General features: G+C 40.2%; 1 protein-coding gene across 6 annotated transcripts in view; it reads left to right on the forward strand.

Annotated features, from left to right (window-relative positions):
• The window catches only part of PCDH17 (protocadherin 17), a 106,722-nt gene extending 87,819 nt beyond the window's left edge, over positions 1-18,903 (forward strand). For 3 of the 6 annotated variants that reach the window (XM_084617348.1, XM_084617351.1, XM_084617349.1), the window contains 2 exons: positions 3,396-3,470; positions 14,274-18,903. In XM_084617348.1, coding sequence (XP_084473474.1) covers positions 3,396-3,470; positions 14,274-14,956 — 758 coding nt within the window. In that variant the 3' untranslated portion in view covers positions 14,957-18,903. The remainder of the gene's footprint in view (positions 1-3,395; positions 3,471-14,273) is intronic. The other 3 variants (XM_084617350.1, XM_084617352.1, XM_084617354.1) reach the window with 2 other exon arrangements.
• The last annotated feature ends 3,364 nt before the right edge of the window (positions 18,904-22,267 follow it).

Here is a 22,267-nt window from a genome sequence, read left to right on the forward strand (position 1 = left end):
TTATTTATTCTCTCTTGAATTATCTTGTAATGGAGCATCACTCAGGCAGAAAGCCAAGGATGATATTTTTGTGACACTCAAAATCATAGAAGAATGTGGATTCCTCATAAATTGGGATAAGTGAGAACTCCATCCAGGAAATCTCTGACTTGAAGGTACTAATAATACACTAAAACATAAAGTCAGCAATTGGCAAAATCATAGTCCATGGTGCCATTACTCAAACAGTAATGTCCCCTGCTGGTTATCCGACCTAGGGCAAATCCCACATGAGGCATTTCCTACACCTTCCTACAAAAACATCTCTAAATCCATATCCAAAGTTAGGTTTCCTCGGAGATCTCAGCCTACTATGTAGCGAGGGAGAGGTTTGTGATGATCTGATAGCTGAATCTTGGCAAGCAGAAGTAGCAATGATGGCCTTCAGGAGGAATGGAAAAACATTCAGCCTCCCACGAGGATTAAGGTGTATGACGACAGCATAATATTAACCTTTTGAAACAGAAAGTGATATTCAGTTGGTTTCCCCTATCAGTAGAGAACAGACATGATCTTTCCCTGGCAGGCAAAGAGTTTTTAAATGTAACATTAGTGCTTGATGGCAAAAATGTGAGAGAAATGGTAATTTTTTTCACATTTGGTAACATGGTGGTCCAAAAGTGGCCAAAGTTAGGATATATGTCCTGGATTCAGATTGTATTTGTGTCTATGTAAGGGTGCATGGCCAACCCTCTTTATCAATCTCTGAGGGAGGCCATGCCTCCTCACAGTCACATCCTTGTTACAGCACTCACTCAGAGGGGAATTAGCTGTCTTTAAAGCTGAGGCCACCTGACCTGGGCCAAGCAGCACCAAGTGTAGGTGCCCAGGCCCTTAGGCAGTGTGGGGCACCACCAAGTGAGGGGCTCTGGACAGCAGTCAGGGCAAGTGCAATGAAGTTTATAAGTGCAGGCCCTCTGGCAGGATGGGTCAACAAACAAGTAGGAGGCTCTGACCTATAGTCAGGACAGAGCAGCAACAGTCAAGCATCCTGACTTTGGCAGACTGCAGACAAATGCAGCCCACGTGGTCTACAGTGTGGAGGCTGCTGCCCCAGTGGCAGGGGATGAGGGGACGGGGTCTCAGCCCAGGGCCCTAACAGTGGTGAAATGGTCCACAACTAGGTCAGCGGGTCTCTTCCCGCAACACGCGGACCTAGTATCAGGTCAAAGCCCAACCAGACTGTCATCTAGTTCTGATGGACTACTTCCTACTTTCCCCTTGATGGGTACCTCATTCCATGGGTGTCCTCCATCTCCCTGCAGTAGGTGGTCAGCAGCATCCCCAGCAGCTCCTCGGCATCTTGGTCGACCGGCAGCTCTGGAAAGTCCTTGGTATGGAGTCCTCTTCGGGCTCCAGTAGGAAGCAGAATGCAGATATCTATCTCCCTCAGTGGCTCCAGCCCAACTAAGCTGCAGGACCTGCCTTTTATACTTCCGCTTCTTGTCCTACCCCTTAGCTTCCGGCAGGGCAGGCATGACCCTCCTGGCTCTGCAACCCAAGGGGTGGGTTGTAATCCCTCCTTGTCAATCTCTGAGGGATGCCACGCCTCCTCATCATAGTCTACCATGTATAAAGGATTGAGTATCTACTGACAAACTTTAAGGTATTGATCCTGCAATAGGCAAACCCATTCTCACAGAACCCTACTGACTTCAGTCTATCACAACCAAAGAGAAGTGATGATGTACTCTGAATGACAGCAGGGCTATTAAAATGGGTATATAAACAAGAGAGAATCCTTCAGAAAGCCACCATGTCACCAGTGCCACATAGCAGTCAGACATGGCCTTTAAAAATATCTGCCATCCCCAAACTTTTAAGATGGTGTATCTCAGCTTAAAAAGCAAAAGTCTCCTCTTCTAGCTATAGATGTAAAGACTGTATGTTAAGCTAATTGATAGTTTATGAACAATAGTTCATGTGGTAATATAAAGCTAACCACTGGTGCTTGGTTATGTGTTTGTAAGGGATAGCAACGTTTATTTATTTAAAAAAAATTGGTATGTTCAGAAAGGATCAAGAGTCTGATCATGTTTTCATTACCTTTGTTTATCCTCCCTCATTCTTTGCTTTTATTTCTCATAGTCACTTGTTGCCTCTTCTCTCTAACTAAATTGTAAATTCTTTGGAGCAGGGACTGGCTATTACTATTTGTTTGTATGGTGTCCAGCACAATGGGGCCTTGATCTTGACTGGGCTTCTAAAGATAGATATGAACATAACACAAAAGAGAATTTGAATTTTATCAATTATTGGTAAATAATTATACAAATTCAGTAAAATTTCTGAACTAGAGCAATCCCATCTCATTGAAATAATGTTGATAAAATCGCATTGTATGATCTACGGACCTGCCTTTGACAAAGAATAGAAAAATGTGTTAGTCTGAAAATGTCCTTTCTAACAGATCCACAGATCCGTCCTATTAATTACTGCAGTCATATTTCTCTTCTTTTCCAGGAAACAGCTCTTGGGCTCTACAACAAGGAGTCACTATAGTCACAGTTTAAACGCTAATAGTTTATCAGTTTAGGCCAACTGTTTGGGCAATGCAAACCACCAGCTAGTCTCTTGCTGGAGATTTCCTCAGCAAGCATAGAGCTGGAATAGCTGGCTCTTACATTTTCCTTCCTGCAGCCCTGGCTCAAGGGAGTATTTTGGTGGTGGGATCGGGGAGAGCCAGAGTATGCTGTGCTGTCTATCCACAGCTGGCATTTGGTCCATTGGTGAGCAAATTAAAGCAGACTCCAGCCCCTCTCAGGGTTGGTTCAGAGGCAGAGAACTAGGGAGCCAAAACTGGTTGCTCGTTTTCTATTTCTTTTTTCCCTTTTCTTGAGCTGTCCTGTGTGAAGAAGGGGATATGTCCTTTTCTAAACACTTCCCTAGGCTCAGTCAGAACCACTTGACCTCCTATCCTGCTCACTTGGGGCTCCCAAACCCTGGTAGGGAAGCAGGTACCATGGAGCATCCAGAAAGACTCTCTCTTCCCTTCCCTCTGATGCAGCAGGTGGTGAGCTATCAGAGCTGTTCCTGGAGCTAAATGAGAAACTGATCCCCTTGCCCCTCACTGCAGAGTGGGAGGCCTGATTTAAGCTCTTCAACTGACAAATTACAGGATATGTCTCCGGGAACACATTATCAATTCAGTCAAGTATAAATATTCTTATTAACGCCGTCACCATCAGGGAACACAGTTTAGATTCTCAAGGGCCACTAGTGGTGCCAGGACCACATGTTTTACCCCCCTCTGGTTTAGACAGTATTTTTTCTGCTGAGGAAGTGTTCACATTTGTGGGCTTTGGGGAAGTGGAGCCTATCTCTGTCTGTGACTCACAGATCTGGTTTGCCTCCAGAACAGCTAGGCAGAGGCCAAAGACCCATTGTTGGGATCTGTGGACCAGCCCGCTGTGAGGAAGGAAAATTTTCAGGTAACAAGTACATTTTCTTATATTTGCACTGCCTCTAAAAATATGTAAGACTGACACTAACTCTTTCACAGATTTCAAAGCATACTTTAATGTACTGTATGTAATCATCCTCTCAGCCCTGCAATATTTTTGAAATGTTTATGGACTAACACAGCAGTGATGAACTAGGACTAAATCTACTGGCCCACCACCTTTTAATTGCCTTTCTAACATTTTATGCAGTATCAATGTTAGAAATATCCTTACCTTGTTTCCAGGAAAACCAGAGGGAAACTCTGTATAAAGGTAACAATCCTCAGGTGTTGATAGTTGTAATATCAGAAGAAAAGCCCACAAGAGTTAAGAGGTTTAAAAAGATGGGAATCCATTTTGGTTCTACTGTCAGTCATCTTTCTAATCTAAGCAAATTGCTTTGCCTAACTGAAGGAAGCCTTTAAACAGACAAGCCAATATAAATATGCAGATTGCAAACAGCTCTGTTTAATAAATGCAAGCATGTGCAGAGAACTGTTTGTTTACCTCTGCTTATTTATGTCAAAAGCAATTGTAATTAAACAGGAATCCAACCTCAGAAGTAGTACTTTAGTTGATGGTTCTCATCAGAAGTGTCATATAATCCTAGTGTTAGGGCATGTCAGAGAAACCATTATTTTTGTCACTAATAAATGCCTACTGATAAATAGTTCTTTCAGGTTACAACATTTTTGAGTAAAGGTAATTGTCTCCCTCAAATCAAAAGTGAGACACAATTTCATATTAATTCTAGAAGGTTTTCTAATCCAATTACAGGAATTACTAGCTATTGTTGTTAAGAGAGAGTTATTGATATCTCTTTTGGGAAAATATGTACAGTTAAGTGTTCAGCTATTTATACATATGTGTACATAAATATAGGCATTCAATATTTAATATGTATGTCAAAATGTTAAAATAGTGTATAAAAGTTAGTGCATTCCATTGGTCTAAAGTAAATGCTGATTTTTCACTTTGCATAATTTTGTATGCAACAAGAGTGTTCAGCTTCTAGGAAAGTCCATGTGAACTTTGTGCATGCACCCAAAGGCAAATCTTTCCCCCCTTAATAGGTAATAAAGCTCAGAAAACACATTGTTTACTGTGTAATGAAGTAGAAAAGAGAACATTTCACAAGCAAGAGGTGGACTGTAATAGCATTATCTAAAGCCACATGCTTGAAGAACAGGTAGATATAAACTTTGGGCCCAGTCCTGTAAACCCTTTCTCATTTGAATAGCCCTGCTCACAAGAGCAGTATCATTGACTTCAGCTGGACTGTGCATACCACTAAGGATTTGTAGGATTGGATCTTTTTTTTTACCTTTAGCATTTATAAAGGTGAACAAGGTAAAACAGGTAGATTAGAATGTGGCAGTATCCAGAAAGGATAGGAAACAGGGGTGAAATCTTGGCTCTATGAAAGTCAATGGCAAAACTTTCATTGATTTTGGTGGTGCCAAGTTTTCCCTCCAGGTGTCCAGGAGATCAGCTGTTATTTGAAAGAAGAGGAAAAAGAATAAAGCATATAAATATGTAAAACTGATGAGCATATGCTAGTATCCATCAAGACTGTAACAACATATGCATAACAAAATTATTGACATTTTAATTCACTGCCCACAAATGTTACAAAGTAAGTGTTCTTTCTTTACTTATCCAATATGTAAATGTAATCTGTAGTGTTACAGATCTATTTTTCTGTGTTTTTTTATAGTCCTGTTACATGCCTATATGGTGATGGGTAGCTACACATGCTAAATGCCACGAGAATGAAATTTTATGCAAAGAATGCACATGAGCTATCATTTACCAAGTCAGCCAATATAAGGCATAATGGGCCAAATCACGTTTGCCTCACTCAGGTGTGAGTTTAGGGAATTGTGGTTTGGTTTTGTTTGATTTTATATAATTTCTTATATATAAGTGAAGTCAGCTTACACACATAAACACAGAAACATGAACATATACTATTACATTATGTACAGTAATTTGACACAAACTGCAGTGACCTGGAAATTATAAACATATCATATAAGATGCTTCTTGGCAGTTGTTTTTTATGTTTGGTCTTTTATTTTTAAAGTAATTTAAAATAAACATCTAAGAGCCAATTAAAGTGAAGTAGTATTTGTGAAGTTAGGTTAGCTATACATTGTTAGAAGCAAAAAACTTTAATTCTATTAAATTAACCTTGTGATAATTAAGAAGACACTTAAGAGTTAATGAGTCAAATTATGATTTCCCATTTTTTTAGCCATATGAAAGAAGTCAGCAATATGAACCCACTAATTAGTTATCATGGTAATGCAGTGTATTTGTGCTGTAAAAAGAAATGTGGCACCATTTTTATTTTATTCTGTTTTATGAGGACTGTGAGGAAAGAGTAAGGAATTAGAGCAAGAACCACAGAAATGCATCTTTCATTTTAAGATTAGCTCAAATGACCATTTTTTGCATTATTTTTTGTTGTAGATGTAGCATATTTTGATCAAATATATATCTTGCATTGTACAGTCTACATTTTGCCAGCATGACTTCATCCTGGGCTATCTTAGCTCTTTCTGCTACAGATTTCCAATCTAGGTTACTATCATTTGCCAGGTAGCTTGTTTCCTTTTCTTTCTATGGTTGATAATTTAGCAGGTCTATTTTAGGATTTGTTCTCCCTGAAGTGCATAAAGCACTTCTGATTGTTTACCCTTAAAGCTCCAGAGACTGAGGAAAGTCTCCAGGCTGCTGCTGTTTATTGTACACACTTGGACTGTTAAGGGTTTATTTTCAACAAGAGGTAGACAAGTAGAGATAAAGACCAACAGTGCATATCACCCTTCCAGTGCATCTTGCTGTACAATGCTGCATATAACCTATTTTATATATTTATTTTTACCTTTAAATTGATTCTGTTTTCTCATAAATACTAATTTGGCCCTTGGTGGTGATAGTTCACTTTGTGTTTATAGTTTCTGCTGCTGGTACAAAAGTGGCTGTTCGATTTTCTTCACTGTCTTCTAGCAGCAGCAGTCAAAATTACAGGCTAATGGTGAGGGTGAGCAGCTTATAATGTATGATAATCAATAGTCCAAATCTGCTTCCTATGATGCGACATAAAAGAGTGAAGTAAAAAGGTACAGATTTTCAGCAAGGCAAAAGCTCATGTACTGCTGGTGGTTTTCCCTTCAAGGTCAACTTGTATTTTTTTCCTCACAAAACTGTTCTCTCCTTTTTTTGCTTCATATTTAATTCAGTCAGTGCTAGGATGTCCAGGGAACAGAAATGGAAGGCTAGTCAATACTGCAAATATGAATGCAAGTATAAAAACAGCTTTAGCCAATTCAGGAAACTAGAGGGAAAAGATAAATATGATATATAAAGATAAGTATTCATTTTATTTAAAGGGATTGCCAAGTCTAATGGATCATAGATTTTTCTTTGTGTACTTACTGATGAGGGACAAATAGTGTGTAATAGTTACACACATATGTATGTAAACACTTATATGTATGCACATACATATATTTCATAAAGGTTGACAATTTCAAAGCTGACTAGGGAACTTAGCCACATAAGTCATATTGAAGTTAACGGGAGTTTTGTAAAGTCCACTAGTTGGCTTTGAAAATCTCAACCATAGGTTTTTTTTCTATACGTTACAGATAGAGCCCTGTATGGATACAAAATTTGTAGGGCCTTAGCTATAAAATTTGGATCCGCATCCATCCATCACCAATCAGCAAAAATGGTTCACATCTGCAGATGCGAATATCTGCAGATATAAAGTGGATATCTGCGAATTTGCAGGGTTTTAGTTACAGACAGAGTGTATAGTGAGACCTATAGTTAACATTGCATAAGTGCTTCATTTTATTTTCAGTCTTATTATATATTTGGTTTTTTATCTTTGAATGGTTTGTTCTCAGTCCAAGGACTACTGTTTTTAAAAAAATAAGTAAAACTGGTTCAGCCATTTTTGAGAATGGGAGGCAAAGAGAAAAAAATACAACTTTCATATATGAAAATTTCCATTTCCATTCTCAAAAATGGCTGAAACGTTATTACTTTTTTTAAAAAAGTAATCATTAGACAGAACAAAACAGCCAGATTTCAGCCCAAGAGTTAAAAGACCAAAAAAAATATAAGACTGAAAATATTGTTTAGATTGGAACACATATGGAATGTTAAGTATAGGTAAGGCTGTGAGGTTGTCATGGAGATCACGGAAGTCATGGATTCCATGACTTTCTGTGACCTCTGTGACTTCTCCAGTGCCTGGTGCAGCTGACCCCAGGGCTGCCCAAGCAGCTGGGGCAGCCCCAGGGCCAGCCTCACCAACCGCTGCTGGGGCAATCTTGGGCCACCACGCCTCCCAGCAGCAGCAGGAGTTTGAGTGTGGGAAGGGGCTCAGGGCTGGGATTTGGGGTGCGGTATGGGGTGAGGGCTCTGGGAGGTGCTTACCTGGAGGGGCTCCCAGGGAGCGGCAACATCCCCCTGCCTCAGCTCCTAAGTGGAGGCGTGGCCAAGGGGCTCTGCACACTACCTCCACCTGCAGGTACTGCCCCCACAGCTCACATTGGCCATGGTTCCCAGCCTATGGGAGATGTGGAGCCGGCACTCTGGGTGAAGGCAGCGCATAGAAGTGCCTGGCCACATCTCCACCTAGGAGCTGAGGGAGGGGGATGTCGCTGCTTCCGGGGAGGCACGGAGCCAGGTAAAGAGCCTGCCAGCCCTGCCAACTGCACCCCCCCGGCACCAGTAGGGGTCCCAGGCTGCGTGCCACCGTCCACCCCCCACATCAGCGGGGGTCCCAGGCCACTCCCCCCAGCACCAGCGGGGATCCCAGGCCGCCCCCACATCACCACCTACGGTGCCCCTGGGCTGCCACCCCCACCAAGATTTAGTCAAGGGTATATAGTACAAGTCGTGGACAGGTCACGGGCCCTGAATTTTTGTTTACTGTCCGTGAAAAGTTAAGAAAGTTCAGAGAGAGAGCTGTGAAAGTGTGTAAGAAGGGACATAGGGCCTACCTGCTTTGATAGAATGATTGAAGGTACATAGGAAAGTGGAGAGAAATCCTGCAACTTTGATTGTGTGGTATAGAGCATTCTGCCCTAGCTGCCTAGCAAATATTGCATACGATGGCAATTTTTATATGGAATTTGCCAGGCTGTTTTAAGATGAGAAACTACATTAAAAGAATATTAAGATTGCAGTGTGAAACTCTGAGAAGTCAGAAAATGAATGACTTATGCAGGAAATCCCTTAAGTTGGCCATAAAAACCTTTATACAACACTGTCATGCCTCTGTGTATTCCACATATTTAAAAAGAAAAGTTTAGAAATGTTTTAGATAGATTTTAAAAAGAGAGCTATTCTACTTTTCATAGTGCTGTGCCTATAAAGCCAGAAAGAGAGTTAGAATGACTCTAGCCTTGTGGTTAGGGGACTCAGCTGTGATGGGGGTGTCGGATGCTTGGGTTTCACTTCCTCCTCTAATGAATATTTATTTTTTTAAACAAAATAAAACAGTGTTAATAGACGAGAATGAGAGAGCCCAACTCTAGAATATCCAATAGCCTGGTGTTTGGAGCACTCACCTGTAATTGGTGAAGGGAGAGTCTAACAACTTCAAATCCCTACCCAGATTGGACAGAGTAAGGATTTGAAGCAGGTTTCCCACATCCCAGATTTTTCTTTGACTTTGAACAAAACATTTAATTCAACCCAAAATGATTTTTTTATTTTGTTTTCAGTTTTTTGTTTCACCTGGAATACCAAATAGCTTTTGTTTCAACTCGAAACACGTTTTTTTTTCCAATTTGGCCAGAAAACCAAAAAAATTGATTATTCACACATATCACTCTATCTGTTACTGGTCCAAGATGGAAAATTGTTTGTCCTAAACCTGACTGGCATCATTTGGAGAGACATATGCCATTGTTTGGGATGAAAAATAAAAGAATATTCTTTAGCACAGCGATTCTCAGACTTTAGCAACCCGAGGCCCCCATTTTGATTTAATTTTTTTTGCGGACCCCATGACCCCCGCTCAGCCCCAGGCCCTGCTCCCCATTCCACCCCTTCCCCCAATGCCTCACACCCGCTTCACCTCTTCCCGCCCTCACTCCACCCCTGCCCCACTTCTTCCCCACCCCTGAGCGCATCCCGTCCCTGCTTCTCCTCCCCCTCTCTCCCTCAATTCCTCCCGCTCCCTCGCAGCACCTCCTGCGTGCCGCTGAATAGCTGTTCAGCGGCATGCAGGAGGTGCTGGGAAGGAACAGAGATGGGGCACGCTGCGGGAGGGGGTGAAATTATGTCCGGGGCCGCCAGCCCCACGGATCAACTCCTCCTCCTCCCTCTCTGATTTCATCTCCTCCCTCCCAGTGTCTCCTGTACGCCTAGGAACAGCTGTTCAGCGGTGTGCAGAAGGTGCTGGGAAAGAGAGGGAAGAGCGGGGATGGAGTGAAGTCAGGGGAGGGGGCGGAATCCTGTCTGGAGCCACTGCCCCCACTGATCAACTCCTTCCCCTCCCTCCCAGTGCCTCCTGCATGCCGGGGAACAGTTGTTCCCCAGCGTGCAGGAGGTGCTGAGAGGGAGGGGGAGGATTTGAGGGGAAGGAGTTGATCAGTGGGGCCAGTGGACCACCTGGAGAACTCTCGCTGACCCCCAGGGGTCCAGGGACCCCAGTTTGAGAAACAGTGCTCTAGCAGGTTGATGGAAGTTTTATTTTGTTTGGTTTGAGGTTTTTTTGTTTGGTTTGTTTTGAGATTTTTTCACTTTTTTTGGTCAGCCATTTATTTTTCATTTGGTTCTTTTGAAGCTGCTTTGGGGGTTGGAATTTTCAAGCAGTTCTGACAGAGATAGACTAATTGGTGAAATGCAGGTGTAAGAGAAATGTAATTTATCTGTGTGGCTCTGCATTTTTATCACCAGGCAATTGTCACTACGTATTTTATGTGTGTACGGGCACTAGTGTCATCTCATTAATACAGAGTAAAAACAGGCATCACAAACTTCAACCCCAGTCTTTAAGCTCTTCCCAGCCCTTTCTTGGTACGCTCTCTTCATTTTCTTCTTAAACTCCCTGCTTCTCACCATCTTTACTTTACCCCATTTCCCATACACTAAGAAGAGTGTCCAACTTCTTGTTCTCCAGAGATCCTCTACTAATTTCTTCCATAAATCTTTCCTGCTATATTCTATTCCTTAAGAATTTCTCCACACTCTCTTCCCCCATAGCAATTTACTCTGTCTCATATTTGCTTCTTTTGTCAGTCTTAGATTTTAAGCTCTTTGGGGTCAGGAACATGTGTAGAGCACTGCATGAATTCGCAGTATTCTGTAAATGATTATTAATAATATATCTAGGTTAACTCTCTCACCATGAATTAAATTACCTCACTATAAAGTGATGTAGCACAGCATTAATTAAACTTAGCTCAAGCTTCAGTCATATGGCTGATTTTTTTTTTAAGTGTAAATGATTAATGCTGTTTTACAGTATTTGATTCTGCCTCTCTGTGTTTTTATCTGTGTGTGGCTCTGTGTAGTTTGTGTATTTAATACATAGAGGTTGTGTTCTAAGATTATTAAATAGTTATTGTCTGATCCTGATAGGTGCAGTTCACCTGTACTATATTTTGACGTCAAGTCAGTGAACGTTACGGGTGCTCAGCATTTTTCAGGCTCAAGACCTTTTGTGTGTGTGTGTGTGTATGGGCGCATACATATATCAGAATCTCAATCTTTTTAGTTCAGCTGGAATTCCAGATCTAAAAATTTTTATGGCTACCAAATTCTTAAAAAAAACGTAATGATTTGGAGGCCTGTCTGGTACTTTAGCGGGTGGAAATTTTTAGCAACTGAGGAACAGTGTTAAGAAAACCCAGAACTCAAGACATCTGAGATTTACTTTCTCAGTATTGGTTGGAGAGTACTGAGAATATGGGCAGTAGAATCATAGAATCATAGACTGTCAGGGTTGGAAGGGACCGCAGGAGGTCATCTAGTCCAACCCCCTGCTCAAAGCAGGACCAATCCCCAACGAAATCATCCCAGCCAGGGCTTTGTCAAGCCTGACCTTTAAATCTTCTAAGGAAGGAGATTCCACCACCTCCCTAGGTAACGCATTCCAGTGTTTCACCACCCTCCTAGTGAAAAAGTTTTTCCTACTATCCAACCTAAACCTCCCCCACTACAACTTGAGTAGTTCCCCTTACAATCAAGAATCCCTTAATAAGGGATCCAAAGGGTATTTCTGAAATTTTCTAGCCTCCTAACATAAAGCTGGAGTCATTCACACAGTGAAATTCGGGCTGAAGAATGACAGTCCAGAAATAATTGGTTTGGCTCAAGATGACCAGCCAAAACACATTTTTTTAAGCAGAGAGGGATAGGTTCTCCAGAGGACTTAGGGCTGTGGTACTCAACCTATTTTTCATGCGGCCCACAATGTGTTACCTGGGCTGCAGGTTGAGAACTACAGTGCTCCCCCGCCCCGAGCCTTCCCCTACAGACCCGTAGACCTCTCCACAGAGTGGGGCCAGGAGCAGAGCCCTGGGCGGGGTACTGGGCAGCACGGAGGCAGCCTGGACCCCAACCCCACTGCGCCTGGCAGCAGGGAACCCGGATCTGGCCATGCGGGCCTGGCAGCATTTAGCACACAGTTGGGCCGTAGCTGTGTGCCAGTTGGACTGCATGCTGGCCATAGCTTGGGGGCCTGATTTAGGGCCTAAGTCTGACATTTACTTGCCATTGAGATACTCAAAACCACCGCTCACCTGCCGCCCACCTCTGTAGGTGCCTGAATTTCCATCATTACAGTCCCCTAGGGCACCTACATTTCTGCCAGGGAGCATGCACACAGCTGTCGCATTCTAGGCACCTATCTCATGCTGAAGCCCCAGCAGGATGCTCAAACTAGGTGTTCCCCTGCTTATCTTGCCTGTGGAATCCAATCTAGTGGGCATTCTCAGCGAACACCTAAACCCACACAAAACAGCTGCTGGTGGTGCCCTTTTAACTTTTTGCCCACTGGTTAGAACACTCAGCTGGGATGTAGTAGATCCAATTCAGTTCTTCATTCTGCCTTATGTGGAGAAGGGATTTCAATGTAGTTCTTCCCCCTTCCAATAGAGTGCCCTAATTACTGTGTTAGGGTGTAGTCTGAGGTAGGCTTCTCTCGATCTGTCCTGTTGAAGCTGTGCTGCTTTGTATAATTAACTAGGCATTGGAGAACAGGGACTGGGTCTCCTACCTCCTAGGTGAGTGCCCTAACCACTGGACTGTAGTGTCATCCTCTCTCACTGTCTCTCCCAGTGTGCATTTAAGCAATTATACACAGCTCAACAGGAGAGACTGAAAGAAACCTGCCCCAGAATACATCATAGCACAATGGTTAAGGTAATCTCCTGAGACAGGGAAGACCCAAGTTCCTTATTTGCATCAGACAGTGAGGAAAATTGAATGTGGGTCTCTCACAATCTGGTTAAGTGCTGTAACCAGTGGGCTGAAAGATATAAGGGGACCACAACCAGCACCTATTTCTCTTTTACCTATGCACTGTACAGGGAGCCTAGGTGCCTAACTTGGGGTTGTGGATTCCTCTGAGCAGTAAGGTGCCTAAAAGTTAGGTGTGGTAACATGAAAAGGAGTACTTGTGGCACCTTAGAGACTAACCAATTTATTTGAGCATAAGCTTTCATGAGCTACAGCTCACTTCATCCAATGCAGTGAGCTGTAGCTCACGAAAGCTTATGCTCAAATAAATTGGTTAGTCTCTAAAGTGCCACAAGTACTCCTTTTCTTTTTGCGAATACAGACTAACACGGCTGTTACTCTGAAACGTGTGGTAACATGTTAGTCCCTCCGTTAATCTAGCTCAAAGTTCTTATGTATGCCTTTGAACTGAATTGTAGGACCAGAAATTTCCACATTTAGTCTTTAAAAATGCAGTGAACAAAAATGCTTTATTTAGCTTTTTTCCATTATCTCTTTCATAAAATAGAAATATAAAAATCCTGACTGAAAGCATTATCAATTCAAATAGTATGTCAAGGCTTATCATTCTTCCAAATTGTATGTATTGAGTAAATCCATTTTCACATACTTTCACCAAAACAAAAAAGGAGGAAACTGATTACATGATCCATTCTCATGTCTAATAAAATAGCGGTATGCATTTTTGACAAGCTTATACTGAACCATACAGATGGAAAATTCCAGTTCTCTATTCTCAGCAGGAAAAGTTGGCTTTTTAAGAAAATCTTTTTATTTCATGACTGTCACCCAGCATAGCAATTACAAACAAAATGGAGGTGACAAAAATGAAAACTCAGCTGGCTTAATTCTATGAAGTGTTTGTATTTCCATAGAGCCAGTCTTTGCTCAGTTATTTGATTTGAAAAATTAATCCTGATAATGCCTTTTGAGTTCCTTAAGTACTGTTCACTATTTTTCTAGGATGAGTTCTACAGAACAAAGACTAACAGATTTCTACAGCATATTAGTTTACAGATGAAGCTCAATTCTACTGAGAATGATTCTCTAACGACCCCTTTTTATTTCCTTTGGGCTATGTGAATGCTTTAATATTGAGAGAACAGAGTTAAGTAAATATATTGTCTCAAACGGTTAGTTTATGCAGTCCTCCTGAAATGTTTTAATTATTCCTTTTTTTCCATAATTAAGAAATCAGAGGTCAGGAAAGCCAACTGAGAGCTGATCATAGCTTCTGTATTAGTTTAAAGGAACCCCTAATAACATGAGTTGTTGTTTTTCTCATTTGCTTTACAGAACAAGAAGAGTGTGTTAATTGCACAGATGAATGCAGAGTGCTCGGTCATTCTGACAGGTGTTGGATGCCACAGTTCCCTACAAACAATCAGGCTGAAAATGCAGATTATCGCACAAATCTCTTTGTACCCACAGTTGAAGCTAACGTTGAGACTGAGACTTACGAAACTGTGAATCCCACCGGGAAAAAGACTTTTTGTACATTCGGGAAAGACAAGCGAGAGCACACTATTCTCATTGCCAATGTTAAACCTTATTTAAAAGCCAAACGTGCCCTGAGTCCTCTTCTTCAGGAGGTTCCCTCAGCATCGAGCAGCCCAACCAAGACATGCATTGAGCCTTGCACCTCAACAAAAGGACCACTGGATGGTTGTGAAGTGAAATCAGGAGCCTTGGCTGAATCAAGCAGCCAGTACTTGTCAACTGACAGTCAGTATCTATCACCTAGTAAACAGTCAAGAGACACTCCATTCATTGCATCAGATCAGATGGCTAGGGTCTTTGCAGATGTACATTCCCGAGTGAGCCGAGACTCAAGTGAGATGGACTCTGTTTTGGAGCAGTTAGACCGTTCAAATCGGGATCTAGGGAGAGAGTCAGTGGATGCAGAGGAAGTTGTGAGAGAAATTGACAAGCTTTTACAGGACTGTCGTGGAAGTGACCCTGTAGCTGTGAGGAAGTGAAAAAAAAAGTGTAGGCTGGCACTTACTTGCCTCTTCTGCTTATCTGGAAAAAAAAAGATCGCCCCTGGTTATAACAGTTTTACAGGGATGAAGGAAGACCAATGCTGCTTTAAGGCTTTTAGTGAACGTCTGAAGTGCCCACAAGTATGTTCTTTTCACTGCTCTTTCTTTTTCACATAAAATACTGGTTTCATTTTGACCAAACTTTCATTAGGACAGTGTGAAGTACATTAAGAACCAAGAGAAAGAAGGAAAGACAGTGCCATTTTGACAATCTGATAGGAAGGTATGAGAAAGGAGGAATAGAACTACGTCTGATATTTTAAGACTGTCCTCAATAGTTGATGCTGACTTTACTGTTTACCTATAAACCCCATGAAAAGCAGGGTTGAATCATTCTGATCTGTGGTGGATTTCCAGCAGTCACCACAGGCTTCTACTGAAAGTCCTAAAAAAGATTTTGTAGTAGTCCAAGCTACACCAAACATTAACATTCATTTGTGGTAAACATTTCTGTATAAAATTATCTGCCACAAAAATGAAACAAAAACACAAAAAACAAAAATCATTCCACATCATTATTCAACAAAACATATCCTGGTCATTAGTAACACAATTCATATCATATTAAAGTTAAATGTAAAATGATATAGTCCATTTTGTCCTGCACACACATAAGCTAATTCACTTGATAAAAAGGAAAAAAAAAAAAGGTTTTAATGCCTATTTAGCATTTTAGTGTCCAACAAAAATATAAATAGTTAGCACTAAGTTAGAAACAAACCTGAGGTATAATACAAGTTCGCAAAAATAGTTACCTTTGAAGGGTAATACGTGAAACAAAATAACATTATTAACACGTTTTTATTAATTTGTGGACACTAAAATAGCTCAGGAAAGTGAAAATGTCGTAGGCATCTACACAAATCACATGACCATTTAAATGTGCAAATGTAAGAAGATTCAATGTGTTTACATCAAATGACATATTTTTATTGATTTATTGCAGATTCAGTGCATATGAGCCAAATTGTTGAGTGTATAAGAGCTATATTGTGTATTTTATTAAATTAATATATAGTTGTGTTGCAAAAATATTTGGGCTTATATTGTAAATGGCAAGTGTTGCCTCAGTAGCTGTCGAACTCTATGAGTTTTGTTTTCTCCTGCTTCCTTTTCCCCATGGAGTGTGGGAAGCAGGGCCTCAGAGCAAAGTCTCTTGTTTAATGTATGGTCTACAAAGTACTTCAGTACATAATCTGTTCAGAATGTGTTTGAGTGAGCTGATGGAGCTAACTGAACGGCCTACAAATACAACTATCAGTCATGGTTATGTGCAAATCCTTCTATTGCAAACCTATGTTTAATAACAAAAATTACACTTGAACCAACACCTGAAACCTCCTTGTTTTTTTCCAAGCACATATGCAGACAGTCTGTTAGGTAACACATTCTTGGTTGAAATCACAACTGATCCTAATATTTAATGTTTTATGCTACTGTTAAGTTCCTCGAGTATAAAAATGTGTCAGAGCCTGTGTGGTAAAGCGCTGTTTTTTCTGGTTTCTTGGAAAGTGCTATGGTTTACAAAGGTTCTGGGTGCAGGCTGCTTATTTTTTATTTGTTTTTTTAACTATTATTTTAAGTTGCTTTGTTACCGCCTTGGAATAATTTACAAGAGAATCTCTCTCTCTCTCTCTCTTTCTCTCTCCCTCCCTCTCCTCCCCCTCCCCCCTTTTAACGTCAACCCTTTAGAGAGTTTGGCAAACTTCAAAATTGCTTCTAGATGAAAAGCTGAAAAAATACACATTTAAATATTCGCTTAAAATGAAACTAGCACAAGAAGCAGCAGAGGAAAAGTTTAGACTAAAATTTTCCTCTAGGTATTTTAAATACTCTCTATGACATAGCACCATGAAACACAGTGATAAAAAATTGTTGATCTGTATTACACTAAATTTAAACTGTCATATTTTTAAATGTATTTAAAAGAGTGAATTTAATTCAGGTTGGCCATTTCAGATCCCACAAGGCCGTACTTAAATAATATTCATCAGTTCAAGAAACAGAGTTGACCAACATCTGGCTGTGATGTTGTGTATTCCGTGATAAAGGTGTTCTCATCTAGTCAGACCTACAATGAATTGTCTTTGGTTCTTGAAAAGCAGCCATTACAAAAGTTTGCTCTCAGCTTCCATTGTACAGAAAGTCTACAATCATATGTAAACAAAGGATATTGTACATGTTTTATCAAGCTACTCTCCATATTTTGGACAATTTGTGTATCTAAAATATGTTGTTGTCTGTGTACTACAGTATTATTTTGCCAAGAGATTGAAAGTTGATTTTGCTTGATAGCTAAAATTCCAGAGAGGATCCCTTTTTGTTTTGTCTGTCTTTTATCCTTATTTCCATGGTGCTCATCACTTTAGTTTATGAGCACCAAGCTTTTAGTTCAGCCAGTGAGATCCATGATTCAGATAAACCTAAATCAGTATGTAAATGCAGTCAAGTGATGGAGGCTTCTGTATTTTATAAACAATTTTAACATTCAGAAACCAATTGTACAATTCACTGTATGTGTCTGAAGACATAAAAACACAACATTCTGAGAAAGGGCTGTGCCAGTGTAAAAGAAATTTACCTTAAGGCTCTCTGTCACTAGTGATTTACTAGCTTGAGCTGTTTAACACATTATCTGTATTTAGTAGTTATTATTTATTTACCAGTCTGAGGTAATTCGGAATTCATGACTCACAGCTTTAGAGCTGAGTTTAGCAAATCTTGCTTTTATATAATTTGTCCAACAACTGCCTTGTGTTGCAGATCTTTGGCATATTGCTTCCAATGAGGCTGTCCCAGAATATGATATCTGCGTCATAATTTAGGAGTCACCTGTCACTGCTGTTGAGACATCATGATCAACTGATAAAGTTTACGTGGGGGGAGGTTTTGAGGGTTAAGTTAGCATCTGTGTGATTAAGTGAAGGAGATACCACACATGGGAGAAGTAAAATATAACTGTTTATCCTTCAACCTCCTTGCAAACAACTGGAAACAACCCAGCAATTAAAACTAAAGCCCATGGATTATTTCTTGCCTTTTTTACATACATAAGGCAGATTTTAAAAGTGACTTTTAATACTAAATGAAAACTTCCACCAGACAATTGTAAAAATAATTATTGTTACAAGGGGAAATCCATTAAGCAACTAATAAAGATGTGTGAAATATGAGTGGAGAGGAATGGATGTCTATGCCACTTGTATATTAACCAAAGCAAATAATAGAGTAATATTTCCTATGATTTCAGAAAATGTTGACCAACCAAATCATAAACAACTGAATTCAAAATCAGTTAGAAAATTTACTTTTTTCTAGGCCTGTCCTACAGAAGAGAACTTCTCTTGAAATGTGATTTGCCATTAGAGCACACAGGAGATTGTCCATTTAGAAATATGACCATTAAAAAGTCATGCAGATGCTAGTGATGGAGCTCAATGCTTTATTCAAACTAGCTTTCCAGCTGTTTGTTGCCTAATGGAGTAGAAATGCTGAGGTCAACAAGTAGTCTGAAGTCTGGCATATTATACGCCCACTCATTATTGTCTAATTACATTCTTTTGACATCAGGCAGCATTTATCAGTGCATTAATTCAAATGGGAGTTTTGGCTATCAAGATTTGTTGATTTGAAGTGTAATTGAATGAAACCTGATTAAGGTCTTGACTTCTCTGGCCCCATTGTTCCACAGGTTGGCAATTCACATTTATCAACCCTTGTCTCCCCATATGGCTAAGAGCTGCACCAAGTGATTGGTGAACAACACTACAAAAACAAAAGCAGCATACATTGTATGGATTATCTCAACCGCTATTGTTTAATGGCTGTGTTTAATGTGACCTATCTGGAAAATGAGGACTACGAATAAAAAGCAATTACTAATAGTGGTGTTGCCTGCTCTTGCATTCATTAACAGAAAAGAAATGTGTTAAACACTGCATACCACAGGGAGCCTGATGGTAATTACTTTGGAAAAGCAACTTGTGGCAATGCGGCTGTTACAGCTAGTTAACAGTTTGCCAAAAAAATGACAGTTCCTGCTTCATTTATTAGAAATGTGTAACTGTTTTCTCTCAACAGGAAAGTGGTGAAGACTTTTCATCAAGCTGGGTACGGTTATCTTTTAAGCAGCTGATGTGATGAAGCCCTACAGGCTATTATTACAACAGTATAGAGCTTCAGTAATAGGACTTTACTATACTGAAGTGAACTCACTAGAAGTATTATAAATGAGGGTCTCAGTTCTCAAAGGCTGTCAGCCTAAGAAGAAAGATCAAATCACTGCTCAAGTGTACAAGTGGAAAAATAATCCAAACGATGTAGGGTTTTTGGTGGTTGTTTTTTTTAAATCTTTCTCAATGTCCTGGGTATCGGAGGTAAGTAATCTCTATTCCTATTCTGCTGTAAGCAACTTGACAAAACAATGGGGAAAAATGTGACTAAGTATTAAGTCTGGCTGCTTGAGTAGTTAACAAAATATACAATCTTAACTAGCCTGTAACTTGTTCAGTTTTTACATCAAGATGAATTCACCAAATGATGTTCCAAAGGGCTTTTTTAAAGTGCTCTAATTTGAAGTCTTCTGTGGTTACCCATGTGGCATAATGATAATAGGTTGATTTATGTGGAGCTGTGGGGAAGTTACTTCCACAAATTTTCAACCAACAAGAGAATAGTTTTTGCTTTTGACAGATTCATATTTAGATCATTCAGGATACTGCAGGTATTAGGGAGATATTTGTAAATACCCAGCTTCTAGCTCATGGTTAGTCTAACATGATCTTTTGTCCTTTTCGGTTCTGTATTACCAGAGGCTGACCTTTACAGTCCTGCAGGCAAGAGGCTATTCATCCCATATCTTCTGTAGCTCTATTATGCATAAACAAAACCATCCTGCATCTAATTAGCTGACTACCCTGCACACAGAAAACGCCTATTGTTTTCTTGTTTGTCTTCCCAAAGGCTGCATTCCAAAATCCAGCAAGCCCTGTCTATGCAGAATCCTGCCAGAATGTACCTTATGCTCCTGAAGTCCTTGTTTGACGTGCTGGTTTGCTGTCATGAACTCTGCATAATTCAGAGCTTGGCTGGATACATAGTATTGGTAGAACAAACAGGAATAAACCATCCCAGCTTCCCTTTACCCCAGAATACAGTGTCATTGATTTCTCATTTGCAAAGTGGCCAGTCTGTTGCATAAAGATTCTTAGATCTCCACTAGGCCAATCACATATAGCTGCTTTACAGTGTTCACTCATGGGACAAATATCCTGTTCTCAACCCTTATATGTCTGAGACAAGAAAGCAGCTGAAAGTATATTTCTTCACTTAGTTATATGTCCCTACAGGCAGAATTTCACTGACAGTAATGGGGAGATGGCCCTATGCAGTACATGTGTAGCCTGAACTGTAAAAGGTCAGCTTAGTATCAGTAGTGCACACAGAAATGGATCAGGAAGTTAATGAGCCATCTTTAAGCCTTTTGAGTCACGTTTTCCAGGATGCTTGTGGTGTCAGAGGGATACATAGGGAGGACAAAATCGCCCTTTGTTCATTTTTTATTATTACTAATATGACCCCGCTCACAATATGTTAAATTCAAGTTTAAGAGAAACATTTCCCTTAATGGTTAGGAGACAGTGTTTTCTTTCTTTCTTAATAGATACTGGAATCAATCTGTGGAGTCTATTTTAGTTTCAAAATAAAAGTACTGTTGATAGGCATGTATCTTTTCTACAGGTATTGTTGAGCAGATATGATTGGGGTGGTTTTTTATTCACACAAAAATGTAATATGTCCCCAAAGACTTTTCTGTGTTCCCTGATAAGGACAGGAACCACAGGTAGATCTTAGAGCATGGCCTGGCAGTCAACAAATTTGGGCTCTGGCTAACCTGTGGAGAAAGGGAGCAGCCAAGGACCCGCACTATTTAACAAGGAGACTATCAACTAAGTGCCTCTGCTGCCACTGTATCGCAAGGAGAGAGGGAATCTGTGACTTATCCAAGACATTCGAGCTTTTTAGGTTAAAACCAGCAGCACAATTTGCACCTGGAAACGAACTGGAAGCCAGTGTGGATGAAGCACGTTTTTAACATGCTTTCAAGAAGAACCATTCCTTAACAAATCCAGTCACATGCTGTGCTAGCTGCGGTTTCTAAAGGCTTATCTACAGGTCCCATTAGGGTGTAAATTCTAGGGCGCACTAGCATGTTGCGTCCTCGCTGGCCTATGTGGACCCTAGTGGCACATACCCATAATGTGTCTTAGCATAGTCCTGTTTAAAATGGAACTACATTAGCCCACTAGGGAACTTTTATTGCACATCAGCAGGATCCACAGGGGCAAGTTAGTGCATGATATGCCAACACACTAGAATTTATAACCTTTTTTTGTGGACTAATGCATCATGTAGACAAGTCCTAAGTGGTCTTAAGAAATAGTCACATGTAGAATTCTTTGCAGCAGTCCAGTCTGAAAGTGACAAAGACATAGATCACTAGGCTGAGATCTGCATCCAAAAAAAAAATGTCACACCTTTTGGGCCTCATGTAAAAAGACCTTTTGCCCACTCCTGCTATTACCACACCTCAGCATAGTTGCCAGTAGCCACTATTATTTGTAACAATGGTTTTCAGTGTAAGTTTACATTTAATGTTTATATAGTATAAGGAAACAGTTTCACAGAAGATAACTTCTACATCACATACTCATTTGCTCTCCAGCTGCTCCTTAGCAGTCCCATAGTGTTTCTCTCTTTTATTATAAATTTGTACTTAAAAATGTAAAACAAAGTATACATATAAAATACTTATATTGCATAAAACAGAAGATTTATCATCATATCCATTATAAATTTACTCCAGGAGTAAGCTTTTGGGGGCAGAGAACCCTTGTCCATCTTTAGGAGCCTAAAACGCTTGTTGGCAAAACTGTTTGGTGTGCATGTTTTGTATAGTTTGTGTAGTTAATATATTTTATAACTACTCAATGTAGTATAGTTCATAGTTAAATAATGAACAGTGATAAATTACAGTATCTCTGAAGTCCTATTTGAGTCTAAAATGATGTAAATAAATATTTACCATGGGACTGTTGGGAGTATAAGGTGGGAAACTGAGTCACAAGTCCACCCATTTAGGCTTAATCAATTTTTGCCTTTATTTATACAGTTTGAGACAGAAGTATTGTCTCTTACAGTACCTGAACATATGTTTATAACAGATGATAAACAAATAAGTTAGTATGG

This window comes from Lepidochelys olivacea, assembly GCF_965140295.1.
Source record: "Lepidochelys olivacea isolate rLepOli2 genome assembly, chromosome: 1".
Classification (NCBI taxonomy): Eukaryota; Metazoa; Chordata; order Testudines; family Cheloniidae; genus Lepidochelys; species Lepidochelys olivacea.